The sequence below is a fragment of the Triturus cristatus genome, chromosome 9, assembly GCF_964204655.1.
Source record: "Triturus cristatus chromosome 9, aTriCri1.1, whole genome shotgun sequence".
NCBI classification, from domain to species: Eukaryota; Metazoa; Chordata; class Amphibia; order Caudata; family Salamandridae; genus Triturus; species Triturus cristatus.
In genome coordinates, this window is record NC_140592.1 from 532,762,233 (window position 1) to 532,780,496 (window position 18,264).

Below are 18,264 nucleotides of genomic sequence, written 5' to 3' on the forward strand. Positions count from 1 at the left end.
ATCAGAGGACTTTGGTCTCTGGGGGAATCCGGACTGCACATCAACTTGCTGGAGCGCCGAGCGATTCGCTTGGCATTGAAAGCTTTTCTTCCTTTCATCAAGAGAAAGCTAGTTCAGGTGTTCATGGACAACACCACTGCCATGTGGTACTGCAGTAAACAGGGCAGGGTGGGGTCCTGGACCTTTTGTCAAGAGGCCATGTGTCTCTGGACATGGCTGGAACAGCAGGGCATATCCTTGGTGGTTCAACACCTGGCAGCTTCCCTGAACACCCGGGCAGATTAACTCAGGCGTCATTGCCTTGCAGATCACGAATGGCGTCTCCATCCAGCAGTGGCGCAAGGTCTCTTTCAGCAGTGGGGAGAGCCTTGGTTAGATCTATTTGCCTCCGCCGAGAATGCACAATGTCAGCAGTTTTATGTGCTGGAGTTTCCAGGGCGGTACTTGCTCAAGGGCGCTTTTCAACTCTAGTGGAGCTCAAACCTCCTGTACTCCTTTTTGCCAACACCAGTTCTGTTCAGAGGACTCAAGACGATAAGGAGCAACCAGGCCCAAGTCATTCTTGTGGCTCCGTACTGGGCATGGAGAGCGTGGTATCCTGAGCTTGTCCGACTGATCAGTGATCCCCTGATCAGGCTGCCCCTTTAGGAGGATCTTCTGTTGCAGCAGCAGGGGAGGGTCCTCAACCCTAACCTGTCAACTCTACGCCATCTGGCGTGGAGATTGAGAGGTGGCAGTTGGCAGCATTCCACCTTCTTCCTGATGTCTATGATGTGATTTTGGCAGCTAGGCATCCCTCTACCAAGAATTTGTATGCCTGCCAGTGGCAGAAATTTGTAAAATATTTTGCAGAAAGGTCCATTGCTCCTCTTTCTGCTTCCCTCTCTCACGTTCCTCTCTTTATTTTGACCCTGGTCCAGCAGGTCTCTGCTCTTGACTCTTAAAGGGTTCCTTTCGGCCTTGTCTGCCTTCTTGAGGCTGCCACACCAACCCTCTTTATTTAACTCCCCGATTGTGAACGGATTTCTTAAGGAGCTTATACATATGTTCCCACCTTCCCCATTCGTCATGCCTCAGTGGGACCTTAGTTTGGTTCTCACCTTCCTGATGTGCGCTATGTTCGAACCTCTGCATAACTGCCCCCTCTGGCTGCTTTCCATCAAAACAGCCTTTTTAGTGGCCATAACTTCTGCCAGTAGGGTGAGCAAAATGCAGGCTCTGTCATTTATGCCTCCTTAACTGACTATCTTCTCTGTTAAGTTGGTGCTTCGCACTACAGCCTCTTTCTTACTGAAAGTGGTAACACCATTCCACGTGAGGCAATCAGTCACCTTGCCCACTTTCTACATTTCTCTGCATCCCTCTAAAGAAGAGGAGCGACTCCATCATCTGGACCCAAAAAGAGCATTATCATTCAACCTTGACCGCACTAAAGAGTTCTGGGTGGACAATCAACTCTTCATGGGGTACGTTGGATCAAAGGAAGGTTGTGCAGTGCAGAAGAGGACAGTCTCACGATGGGTCATCCTCTGCATCAAAATTTGCTATTCTCTGGCCAAGACACAACCTCCTGATGGCTTAAGAGCTCATTCCACCAGAGCTAAGGGTGTGAACACAGCGCTGCAATGTAGTCATGTAGTCAATGTAGACATTTGTCAGGCCGCAACGTGGGCATCACTGCACATTTACACTAAGCACTACTGCCTGGACAGTCAGGTTTGCAGGGAGCGCCTTGTTGGTGGCTCTATCCTGAAAGACTTCCTTTTCTAAGCTTGTCTGCAGGCCCTCCTCCAGGGGTGGTATTGGTGGGGCATCTATTCTAAGGTAAGGAATCTGCAGCTAGATGTCTCTATCGGATGGACAAGTGCTTACCTTTGGTAGCGCCTTATCTGGTAGAGACTTAATCGCCACAGATTCCGTACTGAGCCACCCATTGTCCCCACGCTGTGGACGGACTTTTAAGGTCAGGGCTAATACCTTTCTGGGCCCTAGTCGTTCTAAACACACCAATGTCAGTGCACTACATGGCTCCATACTCCTGGCGTGGAAGGTCGTGAAAAGTAACTGACGTAAGTGCGCTGAGGTGGTGGCTATGTAGTTGACACGAAAGTCACTTCCGGGGCGCAAATGACTTCTTGCGGAGCCGACCAACGCCACCTACTGGGGCGCAAAGGTATTGCTCGAGCAGAAGATTCTGGATCCAGCCTGATGCCTGGGATAGTCTAAGGTAAGGAATCTGCAGATAGATTATGTCTCTACCAGATAAGGCATTACTGAAGGGAAGTAACTTGTTGGTTAACATTGGTGATTTGTTTTTAGGTCTATTGTGTATGACCATATCTTTTATGCTCATCACTCATTTGAAGGAGAACATTGGTCGTTGTAGATCCAATGATCCTGCACTAAGGATGCACCAGTGCTCTTTTTTATCAGCCTCTTGGTGTTATTGGAGAAAGGGCTGTATGTGGTGATCAAGATTGGTCTTCCACAAGAGTATTTTGTTCCTTCTTGCAGGAGCTGGTTTCTGTTCTTATTTCATGCTTTTCTTTGCTACCCATATGATCTTCTACAGGCAGTCTCTTTTCCTCAGGTTCTCAGTCAGTCATTGTGTGTGTCCGGTAATCGCTCATGTTGGTATAATTCTGTTTTAAGCGTAACAACTGGCCAAAGGGAAGGTTTTCCCTCAGACATCTGAGATGAAAACTCCTGAATATAAGAAGGTCAGTCCTTTCAGTTGGTTTTTGATAGACTTCCATCTTCAGACCCCCTTCAGAAACGAAAATGTGCAGGTCCAGAAAATTAAAATCTTTTTAGTTGATAGCGAAGGTGACCTTAGGAACTTGTTCATGTAGTTAAGACTTTATGCAAATTAAAGAGATTCTGCCTTGGTGCCCTCTCAAATAACAAAAATGTTGGAAAAATATATTTTCCATCACTTAATCTTGTCAAAAAATGGATTACTGGTGTTGAACGTGATAGTTGACTCGAACTCTTGTATGTAGAGACATGCCAGACTCGGAGGAAATGTGCTCTCCCTGGAAGTCCAATGAATCTGCAGGAAAAACTCCCCACTCAAAAACGTTTCTAGTCAGGGCCAGATGTGAGCAATCAAGCTCAAAATCTCTTGGAGTTATGTATTCCCGAGCAGCGTTGCTAGAAGCTAGTTGATTACTTTTCATGTCTACTCTTGATAAATGCATGTGTACAGAGCTTCCATGTCCATGATTACTAGCAGTATTTTGTCTGAATCAAAACTCAGACCAGCAAAAATGTTTAACATTTCCTTTGTGTCTTTGAGGTATGTTGGCGTCTTTTCGACCACTGGTCTTTGGAACAAATGGCAGAACTTGGATAAGGGTTCAAGGATGGAACTATGCCCGAGACAGTGTGCCTGCTGGGTGCAGGATGTATGTTCTTATGCACATTTGGCAAGATGTAGAAGTACGGGGTTCGATGGTGCTTTGTATATTAAAATTCAGCTTCTTATTGAGTGATCCAGTTATTCCAGTTATTCAGTTATTCTCCAGACCAGTGTTTACTAAGAATTTGACTTCCTCTAGGACCTCAGCTGTGGGATCTTTCAGTAATTTCTTCTAGTTCATCTATACCCCTAGAAGCATCTTCCATTTGCTCCTGTGCATCTGTATTGGGAGAATCATAATTACTCCACCCTTGTCTACAAATTTGATGGGGATATCTTGTATTGTTGTGGAACAAGGTGAGTCACTATATCCAATTTGTCGAAGACATTGTTGCAGCCTGTTCAAAGGCTACCTTAGCTGGAGCTTCGTGAGTGGGTTGGACAAATGTGAACTTTAAAGTCAGACTGGTGTTTTTCACTGTGTCTGATGTATTAGTTTTACCAGAAAAGAATACCTGTAGTTTTATCTTTCTCAAAAATGCAAGCCATATTTATGCATAGACTTAATAGGTTGTTTTTTGGTATAGGTTCAAAACCCAGTCCTTTGTTGAGTACACTAATCTTGGTTTCTGTGTGTTCTCTGTCAGTTTTAGTACCACATTGGGGTTTTTCATTAATCCTTGCTTGTGCCATGTGTCTCTGTGTCATCTCATGACACCTTTTTTTTTCTTCCGTCTCCCGTGTACTCTGTCTGCGACTGGTACTGCCAGGTAAAGAACAATGGAGTCATTGGGGACCCGTATGTATTGAGCCAACCCCACGGTGCTTCGTGAGAAGGACCTGATCCTGGACCGAACATTCTCTGAGGGGTGAAACCACGTCTGAATCCCCTCTGGCCTTCTGGCCTGTTTTTGCCTGTCTCACTGGAATCAGAAGATCCATTAATTATGGGAGGACCTATCCAACTGATTGTTATCCTTGTATTCATTATCCTCCTCTGAGAGGGGCTAGACCTTTTCGTGCTAGAATTTCTTTAGGTCATTCTGAAATTTCTGGAGCTTTGAAGCTTAAACTCAGAAACAGACTTCTAATTTTGTCTTGAAAGATGTGATACTAATTTGTGTCTTCAAAGCATTCTTGCCAGTCTTAATTATGAATAGCAAGTTTTCACCACATATTTATTTTTGCAGTTCAATGCAATCAGGGACCAGTCTCTTCTGAATTCTGTCATGAAGGAAAATCCTTGGCTCCTTGGTCACTATTAATCCACAAGGTGCTACGTTCTCACAGTGGTACTCCGTCATTAAGCCCCCAAGAAACAGTCTTAACCTGTGTTTTTTTAATTCACTCAGGCCATATGTACGATGCATTTTACAGGACAAATTGGCCCATCACGCAATTTGTGATCGGTAAAATGCATTTTCAGATATAGAAACCCTATTTTGCAAGTTGGTAATCTATTACTGACTCGTAAAATAGGGTTTGCTAGTCTCTATTACAAAGGGGCGCGCCAAGGGCATCGCTTCCTAATAGCTAGTTGTACTGGTATGTAGGAATGTTTTGTGACAGTGAATGCAGCCGCAAAACATTTGCAAGCCATTCGCAAATGGGAAGGGGTTCCCAAGCGACCCCTTTCTGTTTGTGAATGGGAGTGCCAACATTTTTTCAAAGCAGGCAGTGGTCCCACGGAGGACTACTGCCCACTCTGAAAAAATGTAAAGAAAAACAGGCTGCACTTTTTAAAAAACTACTTTAATTAAAAAACAATCACAGACATGGTGGTCTGCTGACCCCAGCAGGCCACCATTCCCGTGAGTGCTGGCCATTCTCAATGGGTCTCAAATTGTGACATGCCTCATGAATATTAATGAGGCTGGTACCCTGTGACCCATTTGAGAATCTTTTGTTCATCAGGCTTTGCGATTCGCAAGATGCGAGTCGCAAATCCTGATGGTACATCTGGCCCTTCGTGAGCCCCAGTCAATGATCTATGCCAACATTTGATTCAAAGTGGTCTCTAAAATGAATGGTGGTGCTGCTAAAATCGACAGCAAGTCATCATCAAGTGACAGACCCTCTACAATTATTCTTCCCAACAGTGAAATTGTCGTTTGGGTAATAAAACGGGCTAAGTTTCTTGCTTTCTCAGGTAAACCTGATATCTCTCACAACTGGACCACTGTATGAAAATCCATATCACGATAAGAGGTTAAGGGTTTATAGCAAGCTGAGTTGTGACAGTGGAGCCATCAAGTCGGGTCATAGCCTTAGTGGCTTCTGTTCCACCAGGCTCTGCATTAGGACGTAAACAACAGAACGCCGCCACATGTAAAGTAAGTTAGTTTTCTGCAACTTCAAGGCATCCAAGTAACAGGTGTAATGCAACACAACGGTGCATTATGCCTAAAAATTGTCTAAATAAATGCCAATAAACTTTGACATGCAAAATACAACTAGCAAACGTTCCTTAAGGATCTCGAAAGTAGCTAACAAGTGATCCACAACTTGCCTCACCTACCCTTTTGTGTGGTATGTAAATACTGTGCTGTCGTGTCCAAACCCACATTATTGCATATATAACTAAGGGCCTTTCATTTCACATGCACACCGGAAGCCTCATGATAGGTTTTCTTCTGATCATGTCTACGTCCAGCAATTTGTTCGGGAGCTGACCAATGACCGAAGCACACCCATCCATCCCAGGATGAATCACAACACATACAAGGCAACAAAACATACACACTTTTTAGGGAGCCAAAAGCTAAGCAGTGGAATAATATGCTTTCTGCGGAGGCGCGTCTGTGACCCCCAGCAATGTGTTTAGGTCCAGGCTGAATAAACAATAAACGGATGGCCTGATAAGAAAACTTTGTGGTAATATTTGTGGACGAGAACTAACTCTTCTATTCATGTTTGGCAACAAGAATGGCAAAGGTTGCTATGAGCTGTTTTAATCTTTAACTTGGATACTATTGGAAAACCGTGGAGATGTAGTGATTAGAAAAAAGCATTGGCGAAGCTAATGGGTCTCGCCTGTGAGAGCTATTGGGATTGACAATGATTTGTGGCCATGCTGTACAACATTAGCACTTACTGCGTAATAGCGATTTTCTTCATATTTAAATTTGTATCCGCATGCTCCCCGATTGTCTGACCTTTCCCCCTATCCGCTTCCTCCTCTTGCCCCTCCCTTAATATTGCCTTCGTCCCCCAACCCACTCCCCGTTTGCCCCCTACTCTCTGTGTTGCCTTCTTCCCCCAACCATTTGTTGGGGGACGAAGAATCATGGAGGGGGGAAAGAAGGACACGACGTGGGTAGTTGAAGATGAGATGGTGAGATGGGATGGTGAGCAATCAGACAAGGGAGGGTGGGCAGGAAGGGCTGGTGCAAGCACACGGACAATGGAGGATGGGCGGGAAGGGCTGAGGCAATTATATGGACAATGGAGATTTGGCGGGAAGGGCTAGGGCACTGCCTAATTTGTAAAAAAAAACAAAACAAAAAAACAGTGCAGGGCCCTAATCAGGATGCCACTGCAGCTTGCACCATGTATTGCGCTGCCAGTCATCTACCAACACATCTAAGAACATCAAACTCCTACGAGTATCACAATTCCTACTATACCGGTTCCCAAAGGTATAGAAAATAGCTTGGGAGGCAGGTATTAGTTAATTTAATGTGTATAGGACTAATAAATAACTGTTGTTTTTCTCATCTCTAAATTGGACAAACAGCGCCACCGTGTGGCAGATTGTCATAAGCGCTGATGTTGACAATTAGGTGCAGGAAACCACCAGCTCAAATTAATCACTGGGCTAGGATAAGCATACGGACAACAGAGGGTGGGTGGGAGAGGCTGGGACAAGCTCACTGACTAAAAAGAGTGGGGCAAGCACATGAACAATGAAAAAGGGACTGGAGAGGATGGGGCAAGCACATGACCAACCGAGGGTGTTTTAGCGGGTCTGGAGATGCAAACAAACAACAAATGGTGGTATCAAGCGGATGGGGAAGTATACTTATGACGCAGTTTGGGCCAGAGGGACCGGGGAAGCACATAGACAACAAAGGGCTGGGGCAAATTTGTTAACCTTGCACATGGGCCTCGGAGGGTGGGTGGGAGGAGAATGTGTGAGGAAGATGTAGGGGAAAGATGTACACTAGGGAGACAGCTGACACAGGAACGAAAGCTTGCCAATAGGAAGCTAGCGAGTGACCATTAAGCCAACCAGTAGTTGACAATGGTCAGTCTCTCTAAGCCCACTGTAAGATAACAAAAGGTCTTGCGATAGACAGTAAATGTGTGTCTTAGGCAGGTTTTCTTAAACTGGTCACCTCTCAGAGATGGCGGGCTAAAGTCTGTGGGATAAAGATGCACCAGACATTGGGAAATTGATAGGCCTTTATAGAGGCACCCATTTAAAAGGCACGAGGCTGTCAGTCTAACATGAGTAAATCTGGGGGTTTTGGGAATCTCTCTAAACAATATTATCGGCCCAACCTGTTCCCGGAATACCATGCAGTTAACACCAACATGTTGCCATAACATACTCTTGCTCTGTATGTTCTATATCTGTTACTAGTTATTTTGTGATGCAGGCCGTTCATATGCATGCTTGTTTTTTTGTACTTTTGTAGTGACTTTATTTATTAAAATACCAGCAAAATTATTTATATAGAAAAACCCTAATCTTTTTAATTTTTCAGTTATCAGAAAGCCCAGCATCCCTTCCTCCATGCCCACCTGCTGAGACTGCAGAAATCAACCAACGAGACTTAACCGATGCATTGATCGATACAGAGCGAACCCTGAAAGACTTCCTACCAGAAGCAGGTAGGTGATTATTACAGGCCAACTGCTTGGAGGGTGGAAAGGCAGAGCCACAAATGAACTTGATTCTGATTTGCAGTACATTTACCATCTGCAGTCAGAAATATCTGGTACAACAACTGTTAGTTTTTTTTTGTTTGAAGGTTTTACATTGGACAGGCATATTTTGTCTTTCTTTCTTTCTTTCCCTGCAAATATAGTGTGGGGTTGCCTCCTCCTTAGTGTTCTTAGGTCTTCCCATATCTGCGTATATAAATAAGACAGAGAGTAGCGTGGATTGCGTGAAGGAGGGTGGTTAAACAAAAGCAAACCGTGTTCTAGCTTTGATAAAGAACATGAAACACCCAGGTGTACATGCATCAAAATAGACAATAGAGATTCTTTGATTGAGATTTTTAAAGAATCGCAATTAAATAATCGTTTTTGCCTCTGCATGTAGGAATCATAAAAAAAATTGCATTCCTACACATTCCTTAATTGCGACTCGCAAATTAATTCCCATTCATTCCAATGGGCCTAAAGGCCCATAGGAATGAATGGGAATGCATGCGCAATTTTCGAGTACCCAATAGGTACTCGCAAATTGCGCATGCAATTGCAAGGGTGCCAAAATTACACCCTCTTGCACCCCTGAAAGTACAATTTATCCACATGTTGCGCCCCACATGCCGCAAGGGCATGTGTATGTGTAACATGGGACTTTTGAAAATGCACTTTACTGTATTCTTCAAAGAAATCCCAAATTACCATCAACTTTAGATTGACGGTAATTTGCGATTTCTGTTAGCGAAATCGCACATTTTTTCAAAGGTTAATGCATTGCATTTAAGGAATTGTAATTTGCGATTCTTTAAATGCAATCGCAATTTAAAGCAATCGCAAATTTAGCGATTCCTTAAATTCCGATTTTTGCATTTGGGATGATGCATTCCAAATGCAAAAATACCGGTCGCAAAGGGGCAGATTCGAAAGGAAATTGAAGGCATGTAATTTATTATGAAGGTTACTTTTTCAGTTGGGACTGCAGTTGTTCTTTCATTGTCATTTAAATGTTCATTTTGGTGTCTTTGGTTACCCAGGAGAGACAACTCTGCTTTGCCAATGTCCTCCAGTGTCAGAGTACCTGTTCCCAGGTGAGGACAGCAGCAAACGGAAAGCGTTGGCGCACCTATCACGGCCTCCTCCAGTAAACTCAAGTGATGAAATGGAATTGAGCCCATCTGATCACAGCGACGGGGAGGGGGAGCTGACTGACCCTGATGACTTCTGCATCCTGGATGCCCCTGGCATGGGAATCCTGGTAAGCATAAAGTGACTGCTGCTAGAGGGTCTCCGGAGTAGAAGGTGTTTCTTGTAAAAAGAATCAAACAAAGACCACTGAAGCACCTCCTCATCTACGCCAAATATGGCGCTTTGTTTAGGTGCTCGCAGTCTTTACAGCTAGCAACAACCCTCCTTTCGTGTTATCACTTTACTTAATCGCTTTGCTGCTGAGACTTTACATCTCACAGTGCTGAGCCCTTTTTAAGATGTTCGGGCAGTTCATGCAAAAGCCTTCATCTCTTTTATCCCTCACAAATGGTGTCTTGGCTAAATTTGCTTCCTTTTTCCCCACATCTTGGGGATTTTAAAGGAACCCAGAGTGTGTAGATTTTTGGAGGAAACTGAGAAAATAGCTAAAATATATGAAAAGTTTGTTCTATGTTAGAAATATGGGGAAATATTTGTGCTAGAAAGTTCTTTGTGTGCTAAAAATGGCATCACCAAAACATTTGCTTTTCTAAGGTCACCACCTTCCCAAGAACAAGCAGAGTTGTAGAAGAAAACGTTTTCTAACTATATTCAATTTTTCATATTTTTAGCAGTTTCAGTGTACTTGCAGTTTATGATGGAAACAAGTGTGAAATAAATGGTTGAACCGGGAAAACTATACATTTCTGTAAACTAGGCAAAATTCGGAATTCAACAATGCTAATTGTTTTTGAATAGACACTAATGCTAAAACAGACAAAAATAAAGAAATATAGCAGTTTGTGACAATGCTTTTATCTATAAATTTATGCGATGATGGCCCGTTTACAAAAGTAACAAGCATTGGCATAGCCAATAGGTCTCGCCTTTGGGACCTTATAAGTGTTTAGTTATCCAGCACAATATCCTTGGTGCAACAACATCAACTGTTGCATGGCTAAACACTAATAAGGTCCCAAAGGCGAGACCTATTGGCTATGCCAATGCTTGTTGTATGCTTCAGTGTGACACCCTTAGTGGGATGATTATTCCCAGACATGGGTCTTGTGCACACTGTGCCAAGGTTACCAAGATAAACATGACTGATGAGCCGTAATAAGGCCCGACCGGTCCTGGATTGCTTGTGTTCAGTTCAGGGACAACCAGTACTGGTAGTTCGGGCTGGACTGTTTCCATTGGAGCAGGGTCAAGTCTGATTTGCATATGGCTGGGTGCAAGCTGAGGTGGCATGGTGAGCAATAATGATGGATGGAATGTGGTCCTGAGTAAGTACCAGTGCCTGTTATTAATTCAAGCTTTCATCCATAGCTTTTTTGTATACGTTTTTGTATTGATCAGTGAAGTGGGGGAAGGAAAGACCACAAATATTCCATTCTTTTTAATAAATGTCACCTACTATTTTTGTAAAGTATATGTTGTATTCAATTCCTCATAATTTTGAAGTCAAGGGTGCCTGTCTCAGAGAAGTGACATTAGCTGCTTACATTCTGATGTAAGCTGAATTGAAAGCTTCTTGGGAGATTTATCTGAAATACTGACCATGACCAAACAAGAATGGAGCCTTTCACCCAGAAATCCTTCGCTGCACTTCCTAAAGAAACAAAGGCAGTCAGATGTTACGCTGGAATCCTACTTGGCATTACGTAATTTCAGAGAATGACGTGTTCTCTGAATGGCCAGTGAACCATTTGCAATGGGTGCGCCAGCATGTGCTCAAGCCTGTTACAGAGTATATGTATGTAGGCATCCGTATGTATTAATGTATATATACATCTATGCATTTATGTCTGTGGTATCCGTTTAACAGGAACCTCGCTAAAGAGCATCTTGGTGCTATCCAAGTTCAAATGTCAGTACAAGACTGAAGCGGATTCTTGGAGCAGAAGTGAAGTGTTATTTCATCATAATGTAGTGCCACTCACGTCATGAGCTCAGAAAGAATGACCACAGAAAAAATAGTGTGTTGCTACAAGCCCAACAGAATCAGGGCAGCATAAACAATAATAATAACAATAATTATTATAAAACATGCTCCTATGGATAATAATGAAATACCGACACTGAGCACAGCACTATCGGATCTGATGAAAGCGTATCAAGAAACCGACCACACACCGTATTTGCAGAAATAGAAATAAGACCTCATCAATTTAATTTTTAAGGGTAGACGTGGTGATCCTTGAAATGCTGGTTCAATGAACGTCCTGTGAGCATGTTCTACAGCAGTAGCTTGGTTGCACTGTTTGCAAGGAAGGCGTGGCATGATATTCTGCAGGAACGACATAACAGCATTGTGTGCAGGAATCACACAGCCTTTTCTGCAAGCTTGCCTTGTCGTCTTTACTGCCGACATGGTATCATGTAAACCTATGGGTGCCGGGTTCAGCAAGAGTAATATAAAACAAGCATTGTCCGCGCGGCCGTGAAAGAGACACGTCCGCGCGGCCGTGAAAGTGATCGCGATCAAGCGCAGCGAGCGATGCGCTTAATGAGCATGACGAGGAAAGCCATATGGTCCCTCTGCTCGTAAGCGCGCGCCCGCGCGTGTAACCGCAAGCTGTAAGCCACAGTGGTAGCATTTTTTGAAGCCCTTAGTAAAAGTCTCGCCAGGGCAGCGCATGCGCTGGCTCAGGCGGGACCTAACAAACAATTACGTCTGTCAAAGTCTCCTGGTTGCTGTGATGCATGGCATTCGTTAGTTGGCCAAAAGACATGAAATACCCAGATCAAACAACTGAGCAGCAGCTTGGAATGTTTTTTCATTGTGTTTCGACCATGCAGCAATTCATATGGTAAAACCTAATGAATTAATAAAAAATAGATGTGAAGGTAACCTTTGTATTTTAGAAATGTGTACAAGAGGCTGAATTTAGGAATAGTGGGTATTTGTACATCTTTGAATTAAAAATGTGCAAACATTCGTGACAAGAATTTTCAATTCTATTAAGGACACGGAGACGAGGATTATGCTTCTCATTTCTTTACTACTTATTCACAGCAGCCAATGAGAGAAAAGTTGCAATAATTCTACATTATCCATGAATACCAGTATGTCACATGACCCACCATAGCACATAGCCCTATATAAGCTCCAACAAAGGTGACAGTGTCCTCTTTCTTTGAATAACAATACAACAGGTAAATCAGTAACTTGATCCTGTAGATCCAGCCTTCACCAGAGAACCTCCTCCTGAGGAACCAACTTGAGGCCCCACGGGGCTCAACTCTCGATCCTGCGTTTGGAAAAAGCTAAGCCCGGTAACTGCCTTGTGTAAGGGAGGCGTAATCCACCGCAAGCTGCAGAATGCGTACATGGTAAAACTGTGATTCAGCATGCCTTCTGATAATTTACAGTTGCAAAGAAAATAAATCACTGATGTAGTTAAAATAATTTCTAGTGATTTAGCTTTCTTCAAGCATTCCATCCTTTACTTTTCGTCTTGCCTAATCATGACCGACACCAAATAAAATACTTGTGGTATCGACAACCACTGTCTAAAGAAAGACACTAAATCCACCCAAAAAACTGGCTCAGTTCAATTGTCTCAGTGCCAAAAAAAAAAAAAAGGAAGTTGTCGTTCTACATTTCCTTGTTCAAATGGAATATTTGCTTAATAACTGATGGCCATTTTTAAATGTGTGCGCTTTGATTGAAAATAGATGGACTATAGAAGTGAAAGAACCTAGTTTTTGTATAGTTCTAAATGTAATAGTTATGATCATTTTTTCCCGTTTTGCACAGAAATGTTTGCTGTTGCAAATCTATACACATATAGTACTAAAGCATCCATGCATTTTTAAACAGTTGGTTAGAAAATAAGACTCGAAGCAACTCTTTATTAATATATTTGTTATAGCTTTGTTGTTGCCTGGGCCGACCTTTCCTATTGTGGTCCGTAAAATATCGCTATGGCAAGATGGCCACAGGCTTTGGCTGACCAGTCTTTCTTCAGTTCCTGTGGGCTCCAAAGTGATGCCTGTTTCAGGGTGTTTTAGCTAATGCTATAATGTAAATTTACAGCGGAACAGAGAGGAGGCGAGGGGTACGTGGTTAATGCAATTATAGTTTACAAGGGCGGAGTATGTGTCGTAACGCCCAGAGCTGCTGACTTTAGCCTTAGGCAACCGAATTCTAGTCTCGGCATCAGCTTAATATCCTGTGTTTCTGGTCAAATCACTTGATGCAAGAATACAACGACCGGGAATCTTGGCTGATTGATTCTGACTTTTTGCCCACAGCAGCACAAACAGTATAAAAACAGCCATGAATGGCGTGAAGCGGGCACCACAAGAGGTTCGGAGGTAGCGGCCTCCGTTTTGCAGGAAAAACCAGCCTGCAATTTGAACAAAAAAATATTTGCAATGCAATAGGTATCGCAGTTCAATGCGAGACCTATGGCACTGGAATGCCGGCCGCCATTGTCCCGGCTGCTTACTGCAGGCACAACGTGCTTTGCTTACATTTAAACACCTTGTGCATGCAGTAGGAGAAAGTCAATAATAGTGCTCACAGACTAAATGAAACCGGGTCCTGTACTTAACTGAATTAGGGAGATGGCAGTTGTGTGCAGAACCCCATACTCTCTGCCGCATCCCCCAAACATACAGTGATATCCCCGTGTGCAGTAAAACACGCGGAGAAAGAATGCATTATGAAAGTGAAAGTGCGCATGGCGCGCTGTCAATACATACAAAACAAGCTACCGAAACAAAGATGGCGTGGGCCAGTCGCCATGGTCTGTCCCAAAAGGCGAAAAGGCGGTAACAACAAAGCCCGATATCCAATCACGCGCCACAGTTTACCATAACGGATGACGCAAGCCAATCGGAAAGAGTGGCGGGGATTCAAGTCCCTTTCTAAATCTTGTTTACTATAGCTCTCGCAGGCGAGAAGCGCATGCGCGCTCCAACGCCAGGCGAGACCTAAAAAGGAAGGAAGAGTAAGAAAACTTAGGCCATATATTAATACAATGTAAACACATTTACCTGGGTGGGATACTCCTCGCCTCCGTGTCCTTAATAGAATTAAATTCTTGGCACGAATGTTTGCAAATTTTTAATTCTATGTCATGACAGAGGCTCCCATAATGCTTGTTCAGAGCTTAGCCACCACTACAAAAGCTACATCCACAATTTTAACTTTTAAGCTGCAGGTAACAAAAGGATCTCTCAGACAAAAGCAACAACCCATTGACCTATTCATAGTGTATGCACTTTGTGAACTGAATGGGATGCGTTTTTTAAAGCAGGCATATTAACCTTCTGCGCTATGATGAGTCAAAAGTTCCTCTACCAGACAAAGCTCTGGTCTCTCCCCACAAAGAACATTAATCACAAAGTTATCGTGACATTTTTATTGATGTTTGAAAATTGCTGGGACAAGGATCGTGGCATCTGATGCTTTTCAAATAATAAACATGGTGCCTCACCCCAAGTCAGCGCCTGGTGCGGTGGCACTAATCACACCGCCTTACAGCCGGCCCTGTCTGCCAGGCTGACCCTCAAGGTGAAAGATTTTGAGGCCATAGCCCCACGAGCCGAGTGGGCTTCAAATTTAGACACATTAATACCTGCTTCGCCCATGAACCAACGCACCCATCTTGACAGGGTGGCTGGGGTCACTGGGCAGAAAGGCTTTTGTAGCGCAATCAACAATTATTCTCTCATGTCTGAACAAAACTCAGCAGTACTCACCTCATACGCTTGCAAGCATTGTAAAACACACAGTTTAGGATTATCCGAAAAAGCTGCATATGATACTGAAGAGGTATTGCATTTAGTTTGTTTTGTAATGGAAAAAGTAACCCCCTCTGGGGAACAACTGCGTCCCGCTAAGTCCAGAGCGTGGACATCTGACACCCTTTTGCATGAAACCAGACACAGCAACATGGTCAATTTGGCAGGTAATTGTTTCCTAGATAAATATTTATTGGAAGGCCATGATTCTCAGAACAATGGATATGTCCCATAAAACAGAGTATTTAGGAGAAGGGGGTCTGACCATCCGGATACCTCTAAGAAGCTTGCACACCAAGGGGTGTTCTCCCACTGGTTTACTCTCCACTGGATGGTGGCCTGCTGAAATGGCCGACCGGAAATTATTTACAGTCCTGTAAGCCATACCAGAAGAAGCGATGATGGATAAAAAGTTGACAACTAGAGAAAAATGTGCGTTAACGGGATTAACATCCTGTTCACTTCACCAGATACACCATTGTTTTCAAACTGATGAGTATCGCTTGTGGGTATTGGCTGACCCGGCCTCACTGATAAATTTGTTAGCGTCTCTCGAAAGGCCAGGGACATTCCATCTGTTCCGGATACCCGCCAAGCTACCAGAGAGAGTTGCTCCAACTCTATCATTGGATGTGGAGATCCTTGAGGGTCCAGCAACAGGTTCCACCAATATGGAAGGAGGATTGGGGAGCACACAATATCTCCAGAAGAACTGGTAACCATGCCTGCGCTCTCCAGAGTGGGGTAATCAATACTAACTCCCCCCGTTGACGACGGGTCTGCTCCAATACTCTGGCAATCATCATAAATGCGGGAAACACATAACACAGTGTTGTTGGCCAAATCTGGAGCAAAGCGTCTGTGGCCATTGCCTCCGGATCTGGATGCCAGCTAAAAAAGGCTGGGATTTGTCTTTTGAGGCGTGAAGCAAACAGATCCAGATAACAGGGACCACAAAGACGATTCAGTGCCCCGAAAATCCGAGGATGGAGTCTCCAGTCGCTGAAGTCCTGCAGATATCGGGACTGCAAATCTGCCACAGTGTTGTTGCAGCCCAGAAGGTATTGCACTACCACAGAAATTCTGTGTTGTAGGCAGAAGTGCCTAAAATCCTTGTTGATCTCTGCTAACACCCGGTACCTCGTCCCTCCCAACTTGTTCACACATCACACCGCTGACACATTGTCCATGCGAAGCAAAATACAACAGTCTGTCTCGCCGCGGGGAAAAACTGTGGATCGCAAATGAGCAAGCTAGGAGCTTCAGGCAGTTCATATGTAATGACAGTTCGTCCTGGGACCAACGCCCCCCGGTGGAGAACTGTCCACAACGAGCTCCCCAACCCCAATGGCTGGCATCCGACTCGATTACTACTTCCGGTGTGGAGCCAAAAATATCTCTGCCATTCCAAGCCTCCATGTGATCTAGCCACCACAACATCTCCAACCTCGCCTCCTCTGAAAGGGAATCTGTTCTGAATAACCGAGGCCTTTCCGGAGGTGCTGAATTTTTTGTCTCTGTAGCACCCGATAGTGAAGGGGACCTGGGAACATTGCTTGTAGCAAAGAGGCCAGCAGACCAACCAACCGGGCTACTGATCTCAATGATACAATCTGCTTGTTCAGAATCAATCTCCATTCTCTCTTGAGTGACCTGACTTTCACTTCACTACCTTTTTATGTGTCTGTCTCACTTGGAGTCCTTACTAATACTGTGCATCTGCCAGATGACCCAATAATAACACTTCCCCAAGGCAGCCTGCTTAAGCTTACTTAAACTTGTCTTTCATGCGTCTTCAGCATACTTTCTTTTTTTTTTTAACACAAACTTGATTGCATTTAAGGTAATCACAATACATTTATGACATTTCATCTGTACATAAGAACAGTGCATTATGATATGTTGTACATGCGAGACATAATGAAGGATATGAACAGTTCATAGGATTAAAAAACAGTTCTTCAGAATAATGAATCATAACTCTCCCGCTACGCCCTAATTAACTAACCTATGTCACCTATCTGGGAGCTATGGTGTATCGAGTATCATGCATGGAAGTATGTGTGTGTTTCTAGAAGTGTCTGCAGAATAGTAGGAAAGTACAGGGGTGTAACTGTTCCTCTGTTGGGAGTGGGGGAGAATGATGGTATTCACCAGATATACACAAAGGGGATCATATGTGTGTTTACGCTAATAGTGAGGGAGGGAGGAGGTAGGGCCAAAGTGTAGGCAAGATATCCGTAGTAAGTAGTACTAGGACAGCCATGTCTTTAATTCTTCCTCTGAACCCTCATCCTGCACCTTGAATCTTTCTTGAAGAGCAGCCCATTCAATTGAAATGGACTTCCTGCGCAGCCCTCAAAACTCTTCTCGTCGTATTGCTCCACTTTCTGCCTGACCCCAGTGAACGACCTCGTCCTCCATTGAGCTACTTGAAGAGCCCCCAGGGATTTCTGGTGTCTGGTTATCAGTCACTTCACCAGTAATGGGACCAAATCAATAAGCGTAGAGCCACTTTTGAGCTATTCAGCCAAGGATATAGCCATAAGAGACAGCTTGCTGGGGTATCTTATTGTATAATGCCAGTCACTGTGACAATGTGGTCGAAATCCCTACCCAATAGGGGGACAGTAAGGGGCATGTCCATAAGATTGGCATCTACAGCATGACAACGAGGACTTGCCAAAGAGGTAATCGGAAACATACAGCTAATCCTGTGCAGAGTTAAGTGTGCTCTATCTAATATGGAGAATTGAATGAATTTAAATCTCGAGTTACAGTAGACTTTCTTGGGATATTCCAATAGAGTGGCACATTCTTTGTCCAATAGCTCACAGGAGAGATCCACCTCCCATTTAATTTTTAAAGAAGAAAGCGGAGCCATGAGATGGGTCCGAAGCCCATGGTAGAGCCAAAGTACTAGGTGTCTGCCATACCCCATAGTATGTAATGCCTTAAGTGATTCATGCATCACTGGTTCCCTCCTTTTGGGAGCCAATTATTGTCGTATATACAGAAGATAGCTGGCATGTTTAAGAAAGAGGTCTTCTGGCAGTCCATGTGTATGTGCAAAATCAGTGTGT

At 43.9% G+C, this 18,264-nt stretch overlaps 1 protein-coding gene across 1 annotated transcript in view; it reads left to right on the forward strand.

The window, feature by feature from the left end:
• The window catches only part of ATG2A (autophagy related 2A), a 2,561,659-nt gene that overhangs the window by 1,665,214 nt on the left and 878,181 nt on the right, over positions 1-18,264 (forward strand). The window contains exons 29-30 of the mRNA XM_085625535.1: positions 8,071-8,197; positions 9,274-9,494. Of these exons, the coding sequence (XP_085481661.1) occupies positions 8,071-8,197; positions 9,274-9,494 (348 nt within the window). The remainder of the gene's footprint in view (positions 1-8,070; positions 8,198-9,273; positions 9,495-18,264) is intronic.